The 25,508-nt window shown below is 45.1% G+C and overlaps 1 protein-coding gene across 1 annotated transcript in view; it reads right to left on the bottom strand.

Annotated features, from left to right (window-relative positions):
- LVRN (laeverin) overlaps nucleotides 1-25,508 on the bottom strand; it is a 91,569-nt gene that overhangs the window by 27,139 nt on the left and 38,922 nt on the right. Inside the window, exons 8-16 of the mRNA XM_090038417.1 lie at nucleotides 24,993-25,058; nucleotides 24,797-24,862; nucleotides 20,830-20,999; nucleotides 18,937-19,013; nucleotides 12,740-12,879; nucleotides 8,122-8,177; nucleotides 6,319-6,472; nucleotides 2,647-2,741; nucleotides 874-981 (exon numbers count right to left, since the gene is read on the bottom strand). Of these exons, the coding sequence (XP_089894543.1) occupies nucleotides 874-981; nucleotides 2,647-2,741; nucleotides 6,319-6,472; nucleotides 8,122-8,177; nucleotides 12,740-12,879; nucleotides 18,937-19,013; nucleotides 20,830-20,999; nucleotides 24,797-24,862; nucleotides 24,993-25,058 (932 nt within the window). The remainder of the gene's footprint in view (nucleotides 1-873; nucleotides 982-2,646; nucleotides 2,742-6,318; nucleotides 6,473-8,121; nucleotides 8,178-12,739; nucleotides 12,880-18,936; nucleotides 19,014-20,829; nucleotides 21,000-24,796; nucleotides 24,863-24,992; nucleotides 25,059-25,508) is intronic.

The raw sequence follows: 25,508 nt of genomic DNA, 5'->3' as shown, positions 1-25,508 counted from the left end.
GTGTCCCAGCAACTGAATTACTGTTTAAAGGTTATGAGCAGCACAACACCAGTGTTTTAAAGCAAAGCAATGGCCATCACTGCATTTTGCAAGGAGCCTGAATCCATCGCTGCACATTAGGTGTACTCTGACAATACACACCAAGGGATATGGCAGAATGCCTGTTTTCTGGATTCTAATTGAGCTCAGGCAGGAAATAGGCAATTTTGTTAAAACGGAGATGCTTCTATACATGGGCAGAAGCCGTCCTTGTAGGTGCCTTGGGAACTGTAGTCATGCACACTATGGTGTCTATGAATTTTGTGAGCCTAGACAGCTGAGTGAGGGTTTTCACAATCGCTACTTCGGACACAGCTACCTAAATTCCAAATAAGACCCATATTAGGCACAGAATGGGCCAGATCCCAAATAGGATTTAAGTCAGTAAATCCTGATACCTGTTACCAACTGATAGTTCAGCAGTACTTGCAGAATGAGTTGGTGGTCTCAGATGGAGCAGGTGCCCGTATAAAAAAAATAAAGCACTGATTACATAAACTAAAGATTGAACAGATGCTCACAGATTAAAGCTGAGGCAAACTGATAGGGCTGTGTGAACTGCTTGTGCTGTCACTGCCTGCACTTTCCCAAGTAAGCAGAATCAATCTTCATAGCAGTCAGTCTTTCTGCATCCTTTAGCACGTGATATTTACTTGAAGTAATATGCAGTGTTTTTTTTGAAGTTATATTTTTTACAATTTAGTTCATCCCATGTTGTGGAGATAAAAAGAGGAGTATGCAAGGTGCCTCCCATACACAGCACACCCCATGAAATGGCCTTTTAAATGTATATCTGGCTTACAAATGCATATCTATAATACTATAGTATCTTACTGATTCTTGGGGTTCTCCATCCACTTGGCATAGAGTTCCGAACATAGATCTAAACAGTCTTGCAGACCCAACCAACATGCTTTTCTAAGAAGTTGTTCCAAGTAAGCTCTGGAAGGGAAGCCAGAATAATAAGAAAAAGGTACTTATTACTAGGCCTGTGCAAAATGGCTAGTATTTGCTTCGGATTTGGATTCAGCCAATTCGAGAGACAGTGATTCAATTCAGTGATTCTAATCACTGTCCCAAATCGATTCAGCCAAATCTGATTTGGAGATTTGGCCACTGCCAAATCGGCCGAATCTCTGAATCAAGCAGGCTGCGTCCCCCGCCCACTGTCCCAGTCCCGTCAACGGCTGCCCCTAGCCACCCAGCTCTTTAAAAAAAAACAACCCCTCACTCACTGGCTGCTGCCAAGTGGGGGGGCAATCCCCATTGCACCCCACTTCCCTGCACTGCATAGCCCCCAGAAGCCCTGACAGCAGCTGCAGCATCTGGTGAGTGCAGGGCTTTTCTTTTTTCTTTTTTAAAGAACTGGGTGCTGGTGCCAGGCGAGGCAGCTACGGATGGGGCTGGGAGAGTAGAAGGGGTATGGGGCACATGATAGAGCCCCCATGCAGCATGGGGCAGTGAGAGGCAGCAGGGTTTGCCCCCCCACACCTGGCAGCAGCCAGTGAGTGCGGAGTTTTGTCTTTTTTTTTTAAGAACCATGAGACGGGGCTGGGTAGGGCAACCATTGACATTGCTGGGAGACATTGACATTGCTAGGCGTGTCAGGGTGCTCTCAGGGGACTGGGAGAGCAGGCAGGGGATGGTGCCTGGTGGGGGTCCCCCCATTGTCTCCTCCCTCCTCCTCCAGCCCTGCCCCCCGCCCTCCACCCCCTACGTACCGGTACAGAGTTCAGGTCCAGCTCCCTGCAGAGGTGAGCGGGGACTGCCCGAATCTCCAAAGCTCTCCAAATCTTTTCCGAATCGATTCGGAGAGCTTCAAATAGATTTGGACCTCCTGATTTGATTTGGATTCAGAGATTCAGTCGCCGAATCTTCTCCAAATCAAATCAGCACCAAAGCTTTGCACAGCCCTCCTTATTACATATTTAGCATTACTCTTCAAACTTGAACTAAAACAATTCTAGCAACTGATACCATTTCTTAGGAAAGCTTCTCCTCAAAACACCGGATTTAGTAATAAAACCAAAACCAAGCAACTACAAAGTTCCAGACACAGGGATATTTGTGGGAAGTAGGAAGGTAAAAAATGTATTGCAACCCATGCCCTAGGCTTGTCTGTTTTCATCCTGAGCTCACCATTCAGTCACCATAGTAAGCATGCATCAGTTGAGAAGGCAGAATTGAAAGACCATGCAAAATTCATTCATTGCCCTCTAATCTTTACATCTGGTGTCTTTAAATTAACTTGAGGGTCACTGGTAGAGACTATGTTTTTCACTGCCACGCTACTCTGACACAATCATTTGATGGATAAATCAGGCATCTTGCTCTTCAGTACCACTAAGCCAATATCTTTTACAAGTACTATATTTGCTTTAAAAAGAGAAAGAACAAACTGATAATGCAGGCAATCCCTCCTGCTGCTCCTCTTTCATTTAAAATTCATATGTAAATTAGGAATATAATGTTTCTGTTACACTCAAATTAATAAAAATAATATTTCTGCTACTGTGACTAATTTAAAGATTGCATTACAGTATAACAGAAATAGATTATAGTCTATATCTTTTGAAATTACCATATTTCAAAAAATTAAATACTCACTCAGCAAAGTAGTTATCTGCCAAAACATCAGCATTTTGACGAATAATACCTGCATAATAATGGTATACTGGCAACATTTTCTTTATCAGGTATTTCTTAAAAAAAGATAAAGATAAATTAATTTATATGCACAATACTTTGCTATATTTCTCTCTTATTTATTCAGATTGGTTTTTAAATTATGTTATTATAGACCTCTGAGTGAATTACAACATTTAAATAATAAAACACAAACTGAAGTCAAAGTCCAAGTGATAAAATTCTCCCAGAGTCACTCAAATTGGAAAACCTTCAGATTAGGCCACTCATCCCTGGGAGTGATAAACTGGCACTTAACAGGGAGATATACTAGCTCATAGTCTCAAAGAGCAATAAAACAGGCAAATTCAAGAGATGAGGACTAGCAAAAATAGCATGGTCTCTCCACCTTTTTCTCCCACAGATTTATCTTTACACATGTTAATACCATTGGCCATGGCCACACGAACGTGGACCTTTGGTTCCCTAGGGACAACTAACAGCAGGATACCTTGTGCTGCTGCTAGTTGTCCCCAAGGAACACCTGTGCCATGCACCTTTTGATGTGTGGCAGGTTACACCGGGTGGGATAGGGGAGGCTGGGGCCAGCACTGGGCTGGTCCCAGCAGCCTTACCTGGGGTCCTGGGGGCCTTCTGAGACTGCAGCAGTGGCAATCCTGCAGTTTGGAGCCTGTCTGGAAGCCAGAGCATGGCTCAGGGTGGCCAGGCTCCACTTTTGAGCAGCATGCGCTGCCCCTGTGTGCACCACTCAAATTTTTTTGACCCCCGGTCAGTGTGCAGGATGAGTGGTCATTCCTTAAGGAAACTACTCAGGGCCCAAGGGGAGTCCATCCCAACAAGAAGCAAGGGGGGCAAGAGTGCCCAAAAGCCCCCCTGGCTCACCAAGGGTGTTCGGGAATGCCTGCTTACCAAAAAGGCGGTGTACACCCAGTGGAAGGGGGGTGCTATCTCCAAAGAGGAGTATACCTCCTCTGCTCAGGCCTGTAGGGGGGCTGTCAGGAAAGCTAAGGCGGACATAGAGCTAGGACTAGTGTCCAAGATCAAGGATAATAAAAAGTCCTTTTTCAAATATATAGGGAGGATGAAGAAGACACCAGGTAACGTGGGGCCCCTGCAAAGTACACTGGGCAATCTGGTGGTTGCGCCAGAGGAGAAAGCGGAACACTTTAACCAATTCTTCACCTCCGTTTTCTTGTGCAGGGACCGGGACTTCCCCACTGTGATGCCAAATGGACTCGAGGGGAATGCCTCCAGACCTCAGGTTGGGGAGGACCGGGTTAGAGAGCTTCTGGAGGGGCTGGAAGTGTTCAAGTCAGCGGGTCCAGATGCTCTCCACCCCAGGGTGTTGAGGGAGCTAGCAGGGGTTATTGCAGGGCCCTTGGCATGGCTTTACGAGCGCTCATGGTGCTCGGGCCAGGTGCCAGATGACTGGAAGATAGCTAACGTGGTCCCCATCTTCAAAAAAGGGAAGAGAGAGGACCCGGGCAACCATAGGCCCGTTAGTTTTACCTCTATCCTTGGGAAACTTTGAGAAGATCCTCAAGGAGAACATCTGTGATGGGCCAGCTTCAGGGATGATGCTCAAGGGCAACCAGCACGGTTTCATTAGGGGCAGGTCATGTCAGACCAACCTGGTTGCCTTTTATGATCAGGTCACAAAGGCAATGGATACAGATGTTGCCGTGGACGTAGTCTTTCTAGACTTCAACAAGGCCTTTGACACTGTCTCCTACCCCATCCTCATTAAAAAACTAGGCGACTGTGGCATTGATGCCTACACGGTCAGATGGATTGCAGATTGGCTCAAGGGTCGTACTCAGAGGGTGGTGGTGGATGGGTCATATTCAACCTGGGGGCAAGTGGGCACCGGAGTCCCCCAGGGCTTGGTCCTTGGGCCTGCGCTGTTCAATTACTTCACGACGTGGTGAAAAGCAACCTGTTTAAATTTGCTGATGATACCAAAATTTGGGGTGAGGTGAGCGCACTAGTAGGGAGGGAAAGACTGCAGCAAGATCTGGATAGGTTACAGGAATGGGCTAACATAAAGAGGATGCATTTCAATACTGACAAGTGTGGGGTGCTGCACTTAGGCAGTAGAAACCAGCAGCACACTTATAGAATGGGAAACTCCCTTCTTGAAAGCACGGAGGCAGAAAGGGATCTTGGAGTCATTACTGACTCCAAGATGAACTTCGGCCAACAATGCGAGGTCACGGTTGGCAGGGCTAACTGGACCTTGTTGTGCATCCACAGGTGCATCTCAAGTAGAGCCAGGGAGGTGATCCTCCCCCTCTATGCGACACTGGTCAGGCCACAGCTGGAGTACTGCATCCAGTTCTGTGCGCCCCATTTCAGGAGGGATGTGGACAACATTGAAAGGATCCAGAGGAAGGCCACCCGCATGATCCGGGGACAACAGGGCAGACCCTACAATGAAAGAGTGCAGGATCTAAACCTGTTCAGCCTTCACAAGAGAAGGCTGAGGGGGGACCTGGTGACTGTCTATAAACTCACTAGGGGGAACCAGAAGGGATTGGGGGAGACACTGTTTCCCCTAGCGCCCCCTGGCATGCCAAGGAATAATGGACACAAATTATTGGAGAGTAGGTTTAGATTAGACGTCCGCAAGAACTACTTCACAGTTAAGGCAGCTAGGAGCTGGAACCAACTTCCAAGGGGAGTGGTGCTGGCTCCTACCCTGGGGATCTTTAAGAAGAGGCTTGATGCCTACCTGGCTGGACTCATTTGAGTCCAGTTTTTCTCCCGCCCAGGCAGGGGGTTGGACTTGAAGATCTACAAGGTCCCTTCCGACCCTACTTCTATGATTCTATGATATCCAGGGGTCAACTGCCACCGTGCTGCTCCCTTGCAGTGCAGAGAAAAAAAACAATGGAGCAATGCAGTCTTGGCCAGCATGTGCTGCTGAGGAGCAGAACTGGCCCTCCCAGAGCTATACTCTGCTTCCAGCCAGGCTTTGCGCAGCAGAATCTCTACAGCTGCAGCCCTGGGGGGTCCCCAGGTAAGGCTGCTGGGACCAGCCCAGTGCTGGCCCCAGCCTTCCCTACCCGACCTGGGGTAACTTGCCACGCCAGAGCACACATGGCACAGGCATTCCCCAGACACAAGAAGTGGCACCGCAAGGTGCGCTGCCACTACTTGTCCCAGGGGAACCAAATGTCCACATACGTCTGGATGCACCTGAAGACTATCATCCTATACCACTGGTACTTGGAGTTTCCAGATAGATTTAAAACTATTTTGTAAAAAACCTAAGCAAGTGAATATATTTGTATTTTATTATAAAATGACACTCATGACCCAACCAGATTTCAGTATTTGTCACTGACTTATTAACAGAACAAATCAAATACTTAGCTTCAACTTCTTAAGGAAGGGATGAATAAAATTTCTGTTAAAGGAACTAAGGGCATATTTATATGGTGACAGTAGTCTGTTCCAGCCAAGATGACTCTGAACATACCCCACTCTCCTGCTCTCACATGCATGCCCCAAACTAGAAAGTACCAGGAGGGCAACTTCAGTGTCATCTCCAGGGGCCACTCTCAAGCACACTCAAGAGTACTTGTCATTTAAATGGTAGATTTTTTAGTATTTAACAAAACATGTTGATACCTTTAAAAGTGGATATATTTCATAGTCTTTCAGAGTACACTCCAGATCATTAGGCATTAGATTTGACAGTACTATATACCACACAAAAATATCATTTTCTTTGGCAAGGTACTTTGTCAGGTCAAGTGCAGAGTCAATCTCAAGATAGCCAGACCTGTTTTTGAAAAAAAAAAAATATATATGCATCTATCTGAGCACATTTATTCAAGTGTGGATGTATAAATATACAGCATGAAGACCTACATATTTAAACAAATGATGGGGAAAGAATCCAGATACTGGAGTAGGCTTTGGGAGAGGAGGGAAAAAGAAATAACACAACAGAGACCATCTAAGAGTCTGACTACTTACTCATATGTTTATTATGGAAAAGGTGCTACTACCATGAGTTAATGAGATCACTCATGACATTAAGTACACTGCATTTGGTTATGTTTGCACAATCAGGTCCATATATGTAGCCTCTCCATCATTGTCACCAGGACAAAAATTAAGATTTTTTTGTTTTATTGTATGTTCCTCTCCTTTTTTAAACCACTGAATAGCAGATTTTTACTATAGGGTATCTTGGTGCATAACCATTATGTGAGGAGTATAAACAACTTAACTCAGGCATAGGTTCAACTTACTATTATTATTGGCTACAGCAGGATGGCATAAATATAGGAATAGGATCATAGGGAAGTAGGGCTGGAAGGGACTCCACAAGGTCCAGTCTTCTATTCAAGGCAGGATGGTCCCTGAGTACAATTCACTCTTGCAGATGGGAAATATAAAGGTACACATCCTCCAGTAACCAGACATGGGGAGCAGGTTTCAAGTTCTTATTACAGGCCACACTGGGCCCTCTTCTTGGAATAAAAACCACAGGAAGTATGTATACATGCATAGAAGTGTTTTGGAAGCGGGGGAGGCAGAATTCTGAGTTCCCTCACATGGTTGCTTCCAGTAATCTTCCATGGGTTGGAACATGCTCTGACCACCTGTGAAACTATTATGGGCCTGACTCTCAAACCATGCAATCATTCTGAGACCTGTGTAGATTTCCAGTATTTGCTGGAGATAGAAAAATGACTATTAACTCATACATCCTTCCATTGCTCCATGGCAGAATGGAGCTGTGCAGTGTACATGGGTACTTGGGTTATTCATGAAGAAGGATCTCCAATATGGAAGGTAGAGGGATGGGACTATGTATACACAATCAAGCTATATTAATTTACTGCGGAATCACCACACTTTGTTGGGGGAATCCTAGCAATCTCCTTTGTATGCATTGGCCCATCTCTGTCCAAGTGAAAATAATTAAAGAGCAACATGACAAGCATATGCAAGTAGTTGGGACCCATTAATCCCTATGGCAACACATCATCCTATGGCAATGTAGCAATCACATGGGTCTAGAGTGCTGCTAGAGTGACAAAGCAGCAAAATGTACCCATGCACAGCACAGTAATCACCTGTAGAGCACCATGCTTTAGTACTTCCAAAACACAGCAGTATCTTTCAGAAGTACTAAAGCACAGTGCCATAGCAGCATTGCCGTATGGCGACGTGTAGATGCACCTACTTTATAGAAAAAGTTATGGTGGTTCTACTGTTTTAAGCATTTAATGAAAGCAGGACAAAGCTTTATTTAAAATACTGCAAAGAACTCCCATGCATTTGCAGGGGGGTGGACTAAAGCTCCTTGATAAATCTGTTGTTTTTATGAGGTATTTACAAATGCAATGCAGCATGAAGTATATGGGATGTGATAATGGATAGTGAAATAAATTAATAATAGATTAAAAATGTACTCACTCTGTCAAAGAAAAAGCATCGTCTATCAGTTGTAACCTGTTGACAAGAGGAAAAACCTGCAAAAGCATCCACGAAGTGTTAGCAAGTTCACTATGAGGAAAAATAGATTAAATTAAGTTAAAACAACCTGGTCCTGTAATCCTTTCCCAAACCAAATTCTTATAGACTTCAGTAAATTTTACTGACTTGATATATAAAGATTTGTTTTTATTTTGAGCTGAAATAATTTACTTCTATATGTGCTTTTAAGATAATTTTTCTTAGGTGTAGACTCAAGAAAATGCTACATGTAGCATACATTTATAACAGTTAACTAACTGCTAAGCTTGAAAACCTTCCTTAAGTTTATAAAACTCTTAAAATAAAGAAAATCTACAGTAAATCCCTTACCCTGTTCCCCTGATTTCATTGATTTGACATAGACTTTTTCTCCTTTTGAGACTCCAGTTTCAAATGAAGTCAGACTACTTCTCAATTACATGGCTGTTTGTACTCATAGGCAGAACTTCATTTAAGAATTTGAAAAAAATCTAGGGTGATCCTACATCAGGTTATATGGAGGAGAAAGAGCAGCAGATGACCAGAATGCATTATAACCAGAATGTATAAACAGACACCCAAGTTTCTTGGGCAAAAAAGACTTAACATGAATTGAAAGTACATCCATCTCCCCAGCATATACATATGATGCAGATCCTGCACTAAGAAAGCTGAGCAGGAATACAGTTTGCCCACCCTCATACTGTATGATTTTTTTCTACCCATTTTTCATCCCTGTTGCTTTTTTGGGGAACGGAGTCTCAGCATTCACAGTCTAGAATGTATTTTAATGTAAAGATCATTGGGCAATACTGTGGATTAATCTTGCATAACCAAGTTAGAAATAGTGGGCACATCCACATGTGCAAATGCTATTTTAAAGTAAACTCACCATGGCAGGCACCTACATGTGCGGGGAAGCCATGGTGACGGTGCGGGGAAGCACTGACTCTGTGCATCAGCCAGGGAGAGCTCAGGGCTAGGGCTGCTAGCCCAGGGGCTGGCAGGGAGCATGGAGCACCACAGAGATAAGAATCCCCTCCTGCCCTTCCCCCCCTCCCCCCCATCATGGAGACCAGGCTGAGAGATAAGGATCTCTACCACCCCTCCTGGTGGCTGGGAGATAGGAATTAGGAGTGTGTGAAACAGATCCTAGTCAATTCAGATTTGGATTCAGCCCAAATCGGGGACAGTGATTCAATTAATTGATTCTGATTGCTGTCCTCGATTCAGTTCGGCTGAATCTGAAGATCTAATGCTGATTTGGAGAATCAGCGATTCAGACATAGACACAGCTTTAAATATTTTTTCTGCATACCTCAAGATACCAGGCACGACTTGTGAACACTGAGATGGTGGGGCAGATGGAGAGTCCCATAGGAACATGTCCCACCCCCCCCACCCCCGTGCTTGGCAACAAACCTGGAAGTGGACCAGAAATATTTCAGGTCCACTTCTGGGTCTGTCGGGGAGCATGCCAGGGCCGCTCCCCCCACTCCCGTGCCTCTCCAGCTTGGCAATCAGCTGTAGGGAGACCCTGGGTGTTTCCCCAGACCCAGGAGGCACTGAGCTGGGGACACGGCGGGGCCTCCAACACGTTCTCCAGCCGACCCGGAAGTAGACCGAAAGTGCTTCTGGTCCACTTCCGGGTCTGCTGCTGAGCACGTTGAGGACCCCCCTGTGCTCCTGTGGGACACTCCATGTGCCCCAGCATCACAGCATTCACGATTCACCTGCTACTTAGAGGTATGTAGAAAAAATATTTAAAGCTGTGTCTATGTCTGAATGGCCGAATCTTTCCAAATCGATTTGGAGGGTTCCAATTTGATTAGGAATAAAGGGTCCTGTGATTCAATTCAGATTTGGAGATTTGGCCACTGAATCAGGCCAAATCTCCACTGAATTGAATCAGGGACCGAAGCTTCGCACAGCTCTAATAAGAATCTCCTAGCCTCGGCTCTGCAGTTCTGAAGCCAAGGCTGGAAGATAAGAATCTCTAAGCCCCTGCTCCATAACTGTAGAATGGGGGCTGGCAGCTGCCTGCTGCCAGGGCAGGGGAACTTGCAGGCACATCTCCCGGGGCAGCTCCTGAGGGCAAGGAGCAATCTCCTACCCCTTTCTGCCCAAGTGACCAGGAGCACATTTGCTCCTGGTGGGCTGTCTATACATGCATACTGTGCAGTAATTACTCCTGAGTAAATATGCTATTTGTATTCACAGGTAGCAAATTTACTCAGGATTAGAGCAAATTACTGTGTAGTGGGTGCGTCTACATGAGACATTAATTGTGCAGTAGCCTAATAACACTGTGCAATAGTGTGCCGGGTAACAACCGTGCTAATACGCTGCTGTGCAGTAGTATTAAGCTGTTTACATGACTTCATGGCTTGTTCAAGTTCCCCCAGATTTCCCTATTGATCAATACCCACATGAGATTTAAAGCACATATTTATAACTATAGAACATCTACATTTATGCTGATGTACTCAGAATCTACTTAATCAGGGAATCCATATGGCTGGGACACAAATTAAATATAAACTAGTATAAGTGATCCAAAACCGGTTCAAATCTGCATCACAAGAGAAGTTCAGTGCAAGTAAACCACTTTTAAAATGGCCAAAGCCAGTTTAAGATAAGTCTGATACTACATCCCTCCAGGTTTAACTATTTTAGGTTAAATTGGAAATTCTGTCCCAGATTTCCCCCAGGTTCAAATTAACTCTCAGTGTCCCAGGATCCAGGATGTTCTGCATCTCCCCCTCCCTTGCAGGGTGGATGGGCTAGCTTTGGCCCATGCTGTCTGCTCCAGCTGAGCAGGGAGCCATGCTCTACTGCTTCCCTGCTTCTGGCCTGGGCCACTGCACCGGGGTAGCTGGCATGTGGTTGCATTTCTGGAATAAAAAATGAATGTCTGTTTACGTGCTTTTCAATTCAATCTATGCAGTTTAGACTAACCTGCAAAGATTGAATCGATTCAGCCTCAGGCTTTTTGACTGTCTGTCCTTAATCATAGTGTTTGAAAGAGAGCAGAATGTGATGTGGAAAGGCTGTCTCACAATGCTACTACTCTGCCATACCTAGAGATTGAAATTTCTTTGGAACAGCTTCCATAAAGCCAAGAGAGCAATGGCACTATGAAGCATTCTGCACTTCCATTTCTTTGCTAGGACTAGCCATTGTTCATACCTTCTACAGCATTAGAGAGGTTGATTTAGGTGTAATGAACTGTTTTAAGTGGTTTAAAACATTCTAAATTCTGTAATTAAAAGGGAAAAAAGTACTGACAAATTTAGCCACTTAAATGTTCTAGGGTCTGGTCACATCACATACCATGCAACTCAAATGATATAGAAAGTAAAGATGACATTTGCATCTTATTGCTGTGCCTCTTTAATCTGAGCCCAAATTGTGCTGGGTTAGTTCCATGACATAGGAAAGCATTAAACTACTCTAAATTAAGTTATATAATGTCAGCCAATTGTTGGTCACTAGGTGATGAAATGGTAACTTGGGAATGGCAGAACATAAGCAGAGTGACAGGAACACAGAGTTTCCCTCTGGTGAAAAATTTCAAAAGAAAACCGGATGAAAACTAGAAAATTATGGGGGAGGTACCCCCCCTAAGTGTAAGGGCCTTTTTTTCATTTTTGGAGAGAACTGAAACACAATCTTTCATTTTGTTACCAGCTACCCAAATGCCTGGGCAGCTGCCTACTCTGGAGTGGCACTGGGGAGACAGGGAGACCTGGGCACAGCCTGGCCTCCTGGTTTCTATTGATTATCACTTGACAACCAGTGTGTCTCTGTGAAACCAGATTCTATCCTGTCATCATCTTCCCCTAGGAAGTTCTAAGAGCAGCTGAACACCTGCAATGCCAACTATTCTTATCACACTTTGTGCAGATTCTGTGCTCCTGAAAGAACCTGCTTTCTTTGGGAAATCTCCTCTAGCTCCTTATGACAGCTTTACAGATATAACCTGATCCTACAAAAATATTTTTTCAGCATAAACTTGAAGTAAAAAACTATTTGCGCTGCTCTCATTCCAACTGCTTTCAAAAGGAACTTTGCCAGCATTTTAATGGGTACTGGAATAGGTCCTTTGTATCGGATACATTAGGTCAGCAGTGTCAAAGATACACCCTGTGGCCCAGATGACATGGCCCTGTACTCCTGATCCTGCCCATAGGGCAGGAAATTCAGGATCTGCAGTAATTATAGCTACTACTGCTTATCCAGAAGCCAAATTTCCAGCCCCATGGGAAGCCCAATGGACTAGATGACATATTTATCCTGAAAAAATATTTATATAGGACCAGGTTCTATTTGTTTGGTGGAAAGAGGAGCAGCAATTGTTGTGGTTCCCAAATCCACAGTAATTCATCCTGTTATTGCCAAATTTCTAGCCCCAAAGTCCAGACGATACGGTCCCATATTCTAGATACAGCCTGTGGACTCTTTCCACACAACAGGATGCACTAGATTATCTCAAACCTTGGTCAAAATAATAACTTAATGTAATTAAAAACATATTGTAGAGACTTTAGAAGCTTAAAGATAACTTTTTTAGTCTTACCTCTGGATTGTTTTCAAGCAATTTTCCTATCCTCTTCAAATATGATGAGTTATAATTAACTCTATAGTATCCAGATAAATTCATATTTAGTAGGATCCAATCATGTTCTGAACCTGATATCTGCATTTCAGGAAATATTTCTGGAAGAGATATTTGAAAGTGGGAAGGCTGTATCTTTTTATCAGATTACAAATCCAGGTATACAATTGTAATCTGAGATGTACATGTTTATCACCATATAATTAAAATGTGTTATTACTACACTATAAGAGGAAAATTCATGTTTGAAAAGACACTGCACCTATTCCTAGATTTGATACACAGTGGGCATATCTACAGGTCACCCTACAGCAACAAAGCGACACGCTATTTCACCGTATGGCATGCTACGGCTATGTAGCAATAACATGGGTCTACACATGATGACCAGCTACCCTAGTATAGGGCATTGCTATGGTGACAGCAGCAAAATCTAACCGTGCTCCACACATATGGTACAGTAACCCCCCACATTGTGCCATGCTTTAGTACCTCCAAAATGAAGTACTAAATCATGGTGCCATAGCAACGTCACCATAGGGTGATATGTAGATGCGCCCAATGTAGGGAAGGCACAAAAAGTAGCCTACTGCACTCTCTGTATTCCATAAAACACAGCAACTTTCTCTAGGGAATATCCCTAAGGCACTAGTCATGCTTTCAGGAGGCTGGGCCATGGACATTCTGCAATCTTCTCTTACCTAGACCTAGACTAGGAAAGAGATGTATTTTTACACTGATTTAGCTAATTCCAATTAGGCTTCCTCTAGCTATGGCTGGCCTTCAATACCTACCACAATTTCAAAAGGTGTTAAATTGCATCTACAAGCAGTTTCACATAAAGTTGGCCAACCTGATTTAGAAAGAAATCTTTCTACCTACTCTAGACAAAGCCATGGATTAGTACTAATGCAAGTAGTTCCAGATGAAGTACTATACCACAGAAATATAGTCTTGAATCTTAAGCAAGATTTGACTAGGTAGAGCTAGAGGATTCAACACTGAGCTTCAAAAGTATTTGCGAAAGAATAGTGTATTGAAAGTTTCAGGGGTAAAATTTTCAAAAGGACATGTGATTTTGTGACTATGTCCACACTAGCAACTTATGATAAAGGCAAGCTGGTATAACTAATTAGCAAGTGCTTTTAGTATAGGTGCAACACCACCACCAAAGCTGGACTTTTATAAATTCAATTTGATTCTACATCTATACAGTGTTGATACTATAATCAAATCCACATTAGAGGATTTCCTCTTCATAGTTGGGTCAGTCAGGTCTCAGACCTCTTCACACCTCTGATTAACACAGTTATGCTAGTAGCAGGCTGTAGCATAGACATTGTCTTACAAATCTAAAAACAGATTTATATAGCACAAGGTATCATCAGGAAGGGATACTTGAGTTAATCTGAATGAGCGGACAGAAAAGGGTGGACATACACTTTATTAAGTACTGCAAAGTTGAGAAAAGCATTTGAAAACTTTACCATAGTCCATGAGTCTACTTTATAGATGGTCCAAAGTTTGGAGGGGTACAAGGCACAATTCAGGCTGGTTTCTAGGACCCCAACTCCAAACTTTTTAATGACTGGACTTTTAGAACTGTAACAACCTAATAAACCTTTTTAAAAAAAAATTGAAATAGCAGTGACTATTAGAGCTGAACAAATGACTTACTCTCGGCCAGTGCAAGCAAAAGAAAAAAGAAATGTGGTGTTTCTGGAAAATCAAGAGAAATGCATTTGGAGCCAAATGAAACTTACATTCAGAACAAAGCATTTCTTTTTGATTACAGCCATTTTGATTACTTGTTTAATAAAATCAAATGCAATTTGGAACAAAGGTCATTCATAACAGGATGGAGGTGCCATTCACAAAAACGTGGTGATGGTAGTAGCACAGATTGTTGTGTTGTGGTGTTATTATTGCACAGTGACTCAGGCTGTTACCTATGTGCAAATCCCTTCATTACCAGCTATGGAGTAAGGACTGGAACCTGGGTGTTTCTCCATCCCAGCTAAGTCCCCCAAACACCAAGCTATAGGATCACAGGAAAGCAGGGCTGTGAGGGATCCATCAAGGTCAACTAGCTCATTCCCCCTGCTCAAGGCAAGGTCATTCTTGCCTAAACCATCCCAGTCAAGTGTCTCTATAACCTGGTCTTGAAAATTTCCAGGGATGGAGATTCCACAATTTATCTCAGTAGCCTGTTCCAATGCTTGACCATGTTCAAGTGGTTGATTTGCAAGTGATACTCCTGTTAATGCAAACCAGTTGCCACTGGCCTTTTTTAAAACAAAAGCATACGGATGGCTCATATTCAGTTTATGGTCTCCTGTAACCATAAGGTCTTTCTCTGCAGTACTGCAACCTAGTCAGTCATTCCCCAGACTGTATTTATGCATGCAATTAATCCCTCCTAAGGGCAGGACTTTGCACGTGCCTTTGTTAAGCCTCGTCTGATTGACTGTGGGCCATTTTTTCAGTCTATCTAGGTCTTTCTAGAAGTTGTCCCTACCTTCTGGAGTATCTGCAATTCCACCCAACTTGGTATCATACACAAATATGCTAAGTGTGCACTTAATCCCATTTTCCAAATCAAGGGTAGTCAACCCCCAGTCAGCAGGCCAGATCCAGCTTGTGGCCTTCCCATGGGGCTGGAAATGTGGTGGCAGGAGAGCAGTGGCACTGTTCCTCCACCACTAGATTTCACAGGTTCCTCATCCCAGTGCACAGAGCCCAATCCCAGTACACAGGAGGCTGAGAGAGGGCAGTGTCAGGCTCCTGTGACCCAATCCAGGCATACTAGGGCTGGAGTAGGCAGTGCCAGGTCCCCTGGGATCATTCGCAGTTGCAGAGGTCACTGCCAGACTCCTGGGGACCAAACCTGGCAGGCAGGGGCAAAAACAGTTACTTTCAGGCCCACAGGAACCAATCCCAGCATGAGGGAAGCCCCTGGGGACCAATCTCTGCACATGGGGCCCAGCTGAACCTAATTTTGATGTGTGGGAACGGAGGCGGATGGGGGGGCAGGGTGCCAGGCCCCAGAGACTAATCCAGGCACTTGGGTCAGGGAGAAGATGGTGCTGGGCCTCAAGGCCTGTCTTGGCATGTAGGGCTCAATTCCACCCATGGGCCAGCCCCACACCATTTATTTGGTCCACAGGTCCAAAAGGATAAGCACCAATGCTGCATGTCATTAATGAAGATGTTAAACAATGCAAGACCCAGGACAGATCCCTGGGTAATCCCACTTAACACTTAAAGAATGAACCATTGGTGACTACTTATTGAGCATAATGATCTTGGAACCAGTTGTGTGGAACCTAAGAGTACTTTTATCTAGTCTGTATTTCCTTAGTGCATTAATAAGAATGTTGTGGGAGACAGTGTCTAAAGCCTTGCTAAGGTCAAGATATATCACATCCACTACTTTCCCCCATCCACATAGCCTGTCACCTTATTGCAGAAGGAAATTAAGTTGGTCAGGCATGACTTGCTCTTGGTGAATCTCTTGCTGGCTCTTCCTGATCACTGAGTTCTCCTCTAGATGCTTCACAACAGATTCCTTGACTCTTGACTGGAAGGATGAATGAGAATACCACCTGCGCCCCATCCCCAATCCCCTTCATCCTTGCATCCAGAGCCATGTAGTCACTTTTGATCTGTTCCAGGTCACCTCTGGCAGTATCATTGGTGTCCATGTGCATGAACAGCATTTAGTCAAAGTAGTCAGAGAATCAGATGCATCTTGGCAATCTTTTCATGATGAGGTTTTCCAAGGGAATGAGGGTTTCTGGTGGGGAACACACCTCATGAACCAACAAGTCATGCCAGCAAATGGATGCTTCCATGCCCCACAGGAGGGAGTTGCCAGATAACACCACCCATAACTTCCTCTTGGCAGCTGTAATCTTGATGCTCACCCACCTAGGGGTGCATGGCTTACTAGATCTGGATCTCTCCTGCCACTGGAGTGGGTTCTTTCTTATCTGATGCCAGGGCTTCATATTCATTCTCCATCTGGACAGCTGCAGGTTCAGAAGAGGAATGCTGTTTGTTGCTTCCACCTTTTGGAGTTCCTGTGTCTTCTGTGTCTTCCAGTACAGACAGTCAAAAAGTCTACAGTTGAATTGATTCAGTCTTTGCAGGTAGTTTAAGCCAGGGTTTTTCAACCTTTTTTAGTAAGTGTAATCCTGGCAACCCCCTTTTTAGTAAGTGTATCCCTGGGGTGGGGGGGTGGCAACCAGCCGGACAGTAAGTGGGGGGAGGGGGAGTTCAGGGGGATGGTGAGTGGCTGAATGGCAAGCGGGGGGAGGGAGGGTAGTGAGCAGCCAGACACAGAGCGGGAATGTGGCAAGTGGCAACAGCGTAGCATCTGTGAGGCCCTGCTCTCGCCATACCCTGGCCCTGCTTCAGTGAGGCAGCAGCGTGTGGTGGCTGAGCTCTGCCCTCACCCACTCCTGCATATCCCCTGAGACCTTTCAAAGTACCCCCAGGGGTACGCATATCCCCAGTTGACAACCCCTGGTCTAAGCTGCAGAGATTGAACCAATAAGCAAAGGAACAGACATTCACACTTTTGATTCAGGAAATGCAGCCACATGCCTGCAGTGGCTCAAGTCAGAAGCAAGGGGGCACTAGAGCACAGCTCTCTGGCACGTAGCCAGCATGGGCTGTGTGTTCACTTCCTCCTGTCCCCCAAGGTCTCTGGGATTTACAGTACACAATCACAACAGCAGGATTCTGCAGGGTTGGTCATCACTTCCTCTTCCAGGTTCCTCTGGGATTTGTAGTCCAGTCGCAGCCAGCAGTAAGTAAACAAGGCAAAGCAACTCTGTACTCAGCAGAAAAGGAATTTAATCCCCCTCTCTAGCTCCCATCCCCAGCCGGGGCTTGTCGGGGGGGGGGGTGTCAGTGAGCCAGCCCTCACTGGTCCAAATAGGGAGCAGAAGGGCGGTGCCAGCCCTCCTCTCTGGAGCAGAAAGCACAGCCAATCCCAGGACTGCAAAGCATGCTGGGATGCTGGGGGACTCTGATTTAACTTGAACAGGAAGGGGTCTGGGACAGAAATTTCATAAACTGGTTTGACTTAAATCAGTTAAGTCTGATACTACCTTCAACCAGGTTTATCTTAAACCTGTTTCAGCCATTTTGAAATTGGTTTATGTGCACTAAACTTCTGTTCTGTTACAGGTTTAAATTAGTTTCTGATCACTTAAACTGGTTCACGTGTAACTTCTGTCCCTAGCCCCAATGTCTTCTCTGGTTGTCCCTCTACCATGATGGTGGAGGTATCTTGATATACAAAGTTGATAAAGGTCTCACACTCATAGATGCTTCTAAGCCTATCAACCTATTGCAGCTTTGGAATTGTGATGTCTTCCAACCATCCTGTTGATTCTCCTGCTAGCTCCTTTTTCCTCTTCTGTTGTTACTTCCTGAAAAAAAATTTTCTTCCTAATTAACCTGATTTCATTCAGTAAGCTTACACAGTGAGGGAAGGGTAAGAAAGAGAGTGACCTGGTAAGCTCTCTAGCTAACTCCCCACTCAAACTCCTACTCACACCCCACTGTTAGCTGGCTTGTTGGCTGGTCCAGTGATTAAATCAATCTCTCCCTCATCCAGCTGAACTTATTTTACAGGCCAGTGGTAATGTAGTTATCTGACATGTAGTAGCCAGAAAATCCTGTTCCAGCAGTTCATGAAGAATAGGCATCTTAACAGTGTAAAGGAGAGGGACAGCACCACCACTATTTTGTGAATGGCAACTAAAGAACCATGCTCTGTGTACTTTAATTGGAGTGGCTCTTGGAGCCACTCTAATTAAAGTGATCCCCTCCTCCCACTCCCAAAGCACATGTATAAATGACCAGAGATGGGAAAAGAATGCTGTGGAAATCTTACCTCAATGTCCACTGAATTACAATAATTAAAGCAGTACCTTAAACAACATTTGTTGATACACTTTCAAAAACAGGAAAAATGCATGTTTAAGCCTAAAAGTTAATGTGGACTTTTTATATTGAAATAGTATTCTCTCTCATCTCATTCAAAATATATTTACTGATTATGTAAATATTTAAAAATATAAATTATTTATAAATATGTTTACAAAAGTTGAGAGGTGACGGAAAGATTTTTTTTTTCTACTTACTGCTAGTTTCATCTAGCCACACTATTGGTTGTGAAGATCCATTTCTTACCCAAGAAATAGGAACAATCCATGTGTTACTTAATAAAACAGAAATTAGACAATATCATTATTTCTTTCACTTAAGAACACGAATTCTAAACTGATGTTTAATAAGATTGCAATTTTTTAAAAAATTGCAGCTATCTTTTGCCCCTGTTTGATGTTAGTACTCTTGCTGGGTCAACCCCCAGTCTCACACTAGACAAAGAGATTTAGGATTAATTTGGCCTGTACTCTTTGACGTGATTCTTAAACACCAGTTTCATTCTCCAAGGACTGCTTTCCTTCTGACTGTAATTTTATTCTCCTACTTCTCTCCTTCCATGACTCTTCAACATAGCCTCGACATCTTTAAATTCCTATTCAGAAATTTAAACTTGGTTAAACCAAGTTCTGGGCAGGCAAAAAAATCCCAAATACTGACTTGAACAGTTGGCCAGAAAATCTGGGGGAAATGTCAATCTGCTGCAGATGGATATGAAAGCTACTGAACATGGGAGATATACAGGGAAAGGAAGATTCATGTAAATACACTCTCTAGATCTGCCTATATTGGTATGGGATAGGATTTCTTACATGGTATTTCCCAGTCCTGGGTCTAGATGTAATGAGAATCAATGGCGATAGGATGGTGTAACATCTCTAAACCAGCCTAGGATATCTAATTCCTGGTAATCTCCTGCATGTTGGAAGCAAAGTTAACTTCCTGTCTCTCTTTGAAGTACTGTTATGGCTTGTGGATTTCACCACTGGTCATCTACAAGCTACTAAGAGTCATATAAATCAGCCCCTAAATCAGCATCTAAGTGGGCACCAAGCACTATACACTGACTTAAAAAGGGAAATGCTTAGTGCTCAGTATTTTTGAAAAACAGTTATTTATTTAACAGTCCAAACAAGGAGCTTCACTTCAGCAATTCCTGGTGGAAAACCTTGGTCTTTCATAATCTTGCACTGTTGCTATCCAGGAAGAAGTCAAGAAGTCAAAAGTTTGCCTTAGCCTTATGTTGACTGATGCAAGAATAAATCAAGACTTGAACTCACTACTCTGGTCCCACAGCAAGTTGCCTTAACTGGTCTGGCTCTATTCCACCCGGGAGGAAGTACTGTATTCACCCAAACACAAGAGGCCCCTGTATGTAAGATGACCCCCAAACAATCAGATTCTACACACAGAAAATGTATACATGTATTATAATTTTATATGTATGGAATCTAGTTATTAGAGGATCATCCTAAATCCATGCCCCCACACACTACTGCAGGTGGTGGGGGGAAAAGGTGATGAGGGGGCAGTAATGGGGCAGGTGGTAGGGGACAGACAGGGGAGAGGTAGTAGAAGGACACATAGGGCAGATGGGGAGGCAGTAATGGAGCAAGCAGTGGAAGGCAGTGGGGTAAGGTTGTAGGTGGCAGGCAGAGAGAGGCAGGGAGCTTGCTCCTTGCTGTCGCCCCAGCACCTTTACCCTTCCATTATGCCTGTCTCCACCCCAACCCTCTAGCCTCAGGCTACCCCAATTCCCCATTCCTCTCTCCTCCCTGCTCCATGCTGCTTCTGTTCCCTGCAGCCTCAGGTGCCCACCCCCCATCTCCCTATGCTTAATTGTAAGGCAAGAGTCTTCTTCATTTCACCACATATTAAATGGGGTTGGGAGGGAGCCTTTTCTTCTAATCAAGTAAGTACGCTAATCACTTGGAAAAGTGAATAGCTGAAATACTAAGTTGAATTCATGGCTCAGACTGGATTCTGGCAAAAAAGCAAACAGATTTTCAAAGAATCATATACTAATTAAACATTTGTCTGTAATAAAAGTAGATGTAGAAATAAATGCTAAAAATATAAATTTGACATACTTGTAACTAGTAGTATTCTCCTTTTTCCTTATATTATGAAATTGTTCCTGACTGATGGTGCCAGTTGATGGATCAAATGTTAAAACTGGAAAGCCATCTTGGCATGTCCATGGGTCCATTATATTTTTTACTGATGCAGGCAACTGAACTTCATTTTGTGCATCTATAATCTTCAAAAAAGTTCTTAATTAGAAATATATATGATTTATTTACATTATTCCAGCAGCACTTTAGTGATGAATCAATGTAACAAAAAGAAAAAGAGCAGTATTGTCATTAAAATAGGAAGGATCCAGTTCTTTGAGGGAAATTTAAAAAACTGAGACACCGTTTCTAATTTTTGTAACTTGATTTTTAGCTTATCTTTTTTAATTTAAAGATATTCATACTCTTGGGTGGTTAATAACTTATTTAATTTGTATAGGAAACTGTTTATTTAATTCACATAAAAGATCTAAAATTCAAGATTACCACTATACTAACTAACTAATTAAATACCATTACACCTGAAAATTGGTTCTGGGCCAGATTTCTGTCACTGTGACTCATCATAGCCTCCACTGATTTCAATGCTGCTACAACAAATTGCGTGGTCGAGAAAGTGGCTTCTGCTCCAACTTATATTATGATGAAGTTTTCATTTTATGGTAACTTTGGCATAGACATTATTATTGAAATTACTATTATCTCCTATTAATATTTTCTTTCCTAGAGTCAGGGTTTATTCAGCCTTCAGCATATATTTAAAGAGCAATAAAATGAGAGTGGACAAGATACATACACATATACTTGGAAGCTCCAGATAGAAATGTCACTGTCACGGGGCGGGGCCCAGGAGTGGCCGTGATCTCTCCTGCGCCCCTACCGTGCCAAGTTGCCCTTCCAGCACCCTCGTCTCGCCCGCTACGTCTTTGCTGTTTATGTAATATTAATGGGAAGCTGCCTTTCCTGGGCTTCTTGGACCCGGTGCTCTTGCCCTATACAGATCTCTCTTGGTGCACCCACCCTAGGGCATCGCGTGGCTCCTTCCGCCCCCAATACCACGCCCAAGCCTTGCCGGTGTTCCGGACGTTCTCGTGTCTCTATTTACGCGCCCTCTCCGGGGCCTCTCAACGTGTCCGCGCCCTCTCCGGGCCTTTCCCCGCGCACCCTGCCCTCTCCGGGCTCTTTAGACTTGCCCTCACCCCTTCCGGGGCTTCCCACTCGATTCACCCTTGTCTGGGGCCTCTCCCATATCCTTGTCTTCACCAGATGTTCTAATCTTATGTTTGCCCTTTCCAGGGCCTCTCTGGTATACGCGTCCTCTCCGGGGCCTCTCTGATATGTATCCCCTCTCCGGGGCCTCCCCAGTGTACGTGCCCCCCTCCAGGCTTCTATTCGCGCACCCGCCCTTCTCCGGGGCCTCTCCAATGTATGCGCCCCCTCTAGGCTTCTACTCGTGCGCCTGTCCCCTCTCCAGGCTTCTGACCACACGCCCGCCCTTCTCCGGGGCTTCTGACCACACGCCCGCCCTTCTCCGGGGCTTACTCGCGCAGTCACCCTCTTCTGAGGTTTCTTGATAGGCCCACCCCTTCCTTCTGGAGTTTGCCCAATCTGCTTGCCCGCACTGGGGCCTATGCCTCGCGCTTCTCGCGCTCGCCCGCACTGGGGCCTATGCCTCGCGCTTCTCGTGCTCCCCGCGCCCTTTCGCGCTCTCGCCCCCTCTGGGGCCTACGTCCGCGCTTCTCGTGCTCCCCGCGCCCTTTCGCGCTCTCGCCCCCTCTGGGGCCTACGTCCGCGCTTCTCACGCTTGGGGCTCAGGTGGCCCATAGCTGTGCCTGGCCCCCTGACCCTTCTTCTGGGTCGTATACCCCACTGGGCTTTACTCCCAATACTGCCCCCCACTGGGCTGCAGTCAGGACACCCCCCTAATTCCTCCCAAGGTCACCCCACTGGGGCTGGGACACCCCAAAATGCTGTGCCTCATCCACAGTGCCAGCTCTGGCACCAATCGCTGTGCCCTCCCTGGGCACACCCCGAAACACAGCACACTCTGCGCCACCAGGAACCCCCCCGTTCTGCTGGGGCGTTCCCCTGAGGCCTCCTCCTTCCTCTACAGCCTCACCCAGTCCTCCAGTAACACAATCACCATCAAAATCAAACTCAAAGCCATGCCAACTGGCGGTAACCCAAAAATCAGCCTACCGGCTATAACATCCCGTGCCACCCTGGCTCTCCGTCAAGCCTCCCTGTCAGAGGCCTCTCCATCTCATCAGCACACAGGTGCTCAAGCAACTCTGCTCCACAGCAGAACTGCTGCTTCTCAGCCTGTCAGAGGGGAACTGCCTTCTGGCCTCAGCCGGGCTGCTTATAATGGCCAGGCCATGCTCCCTTTCAGTCAGCTGACCTAATCTGTTGCCTAAGCAACCTTCAGCTGGCAGCCAAGCCCTATTACCAATGCCAGTAGCAGGCACTCAAGTGCCCTGCTACAGTCATCCTCATTTGTGCTGGACCTTCAAGCAGACCATTAATCCACATTTATATATAGCTGATCTTTCTTTTTTTAATCTTGTTGGTTCTGGTTTTACTCTACTGCTGACCATGTTGTACTGTTTATGCTTGATATAAAATGCTATATAGAACCCAAATTCTGGAATGTGTTTACTACTGCCCAAGACAGGGACAGATACACAGTGGGTACATCTACACATGCAAAAGCTGCGAGGTGGATTTATTTAAGAGTAAACTCACATGTGCAGTCTGCACTAGCCCCCTGCAGCAGCCAGGGGGAGCTCTAGGCTCTCCCTGGGTGCTAGCCCCTGGGGCTGGCAGGCAGGGAGCTCCTTGCTCCCAGGAACTGCCTGCTGCTGGGGTGGGCTCTGCCCCCCAGAGTCTGGGCAGGGACAATGCCCCCCTGCCCCAGCACCAGGGAGTTCTCAGCCCTGGCTATCCCCACTAGTGGATCAGGGCAGGGGGCTGGGACCTGCCCCTCCCCTGCAGGTCTTTCCAAGCCCCATGCCTCAATTGCCAGTTTGGTATGTGGGGCTGCGGCCTGCCCCTGACTGGGGCAGTTCCTACCCAGCCCTGGGCTGCACAGGGAAGTGTGTATGTGCAGCCCAGAGCTGGCTGAGGACTGCCCAAAACTGTCCAGGTCAGGGTCAGGTCCCAGCCAGCTCCAGCACAGGCGGAAAACTCTCCCCATGCAGGGATCTTGTTCCCAGCCCCTCCTCTGCAATCTCCTGGGTAGGGGGACAGTGTACCTGCCTGGGCTCCAGTCACAGAGCTCACGCTGGCAGTAGACAGTTCCCAGGGGCAGGAAGCAATCTCCTGCCCCCTGCTGCCCACATGACTGGGGATAAATTTGCTCCTGGCCAACCACCTACACATGCTATACTGCATAGTAATTACTCAGTAGTTAAATTGCTACTTGCATTTACAGGTAGCAAATTAACTCCCAAATAAATACAATTACTGCGCAGTAAGGGTTAGCGTGTGTAGACAGTGATGCTTACTATGCAAGAATTAGCTCTACTGCATAGTGAAACATCTTGTGTAGTTGTGCCCAGAGAAAAGCAGAATCATATAGTGAACTATAGTTAGCTTGACTTCTAGACTGATAAACACCTGCAGTATGCATCTTTAAAAAATATCTTTAAAACATTATTATAAAACAAATCTATATCTGCTCTGAAGAACCCCATGCTCAAGCCTTTGGAAAAATTTATTCACAGCAAGAATCACCTATGCAGGTTTTTCCACCCAGTAGGATGGGGCAACTCCCTGTGACTACATGAAAATATGGACCACCCGCCTTCTTTCTGACCCAACGGTTATTTCTCTCATCCTTACATCACCTGTAGTCTTCAAAGAATTGTGTGTGGAGCAAGAATAAGGGTAGACATTCTACTTCAAGTTCCCAGTTGGTTTATGTGCAACGTTTGGCAGCCCAAACAATAAAGTAAAAATACTTAGAAGATGTTATAATTACCATTTGAATATGGGTCCACAGATCATCTTGGTTAGCACTTGAAAAGGAAAATGCCTTCAGGTAAGACTGAAATGAAAAACATAATCTTGAGTACTCATTTAAGTTAATGAAAAATGTCAGCAAAGGAAACCTTTATTCATGCTTCCTTGGTTTACAAAATGATAAACCCAGACAAAGTTTCTTTTTCTAAACTTACATTAAGTGCTTTGAGAAAAAGCCTCTCAGTCAGAAAGCTAGAAAGCATCCAGATAACGGAAGCCCCCTAAGGCACAAAAAAGTACATGAAAATATTATTAACGAACTCTCAACAGTTAGTTACTGACATCAAAAACCTATTTTTTTCAAAAGTGATGCTGACTGGTTCTACTTCGAAAATTTAGCAAACACTGAAAATGCATTCATACTCATTTTCTTTTGCACTAATCCATGAACAGTAAAAGCTGCCCTAACCAGCACCTTATAAGCCGGCATGCTCTATTAACCGGCATGCTGGCTTGCAAGGTAAAAGCGAAACTGGAAGTGCCCACCATGGTTCTTCCAGTTTCGCTGAGCCCTCACGGCCTGGGGCAAAGCAGCCTGTGCAGGGCCCCCCTCACTGTCCCTCAGGGCCCGTGAGGCCTGCGGGAGGGTCAGCAATGTGGCGGGAGGGGCAACAACGCCCTGGATGTGGTGGGAGAGGTGGTGGCCCAAACAGGTAAAAGACACCTGGTCA

This window comes from Crocodylus siamensis, chromosome 3 (genome assembly GCF_052110815.1).
Source record: "Crocodylus siamensis isolate JL-2025a chromosome 3, ASM5211081v1, whole genome shotgun sequence".
NCBI classification, from domain to species: Eukaryota; Metazoa; Chordata; order Crocodylia; family Crocodylidae; genus Crocodylus; species Crocodylus siamensis.
Note: the sequence above shows the minus strand (reverse complement) of the source record. Positions and strands in the feature narration are given on the sequence as shown.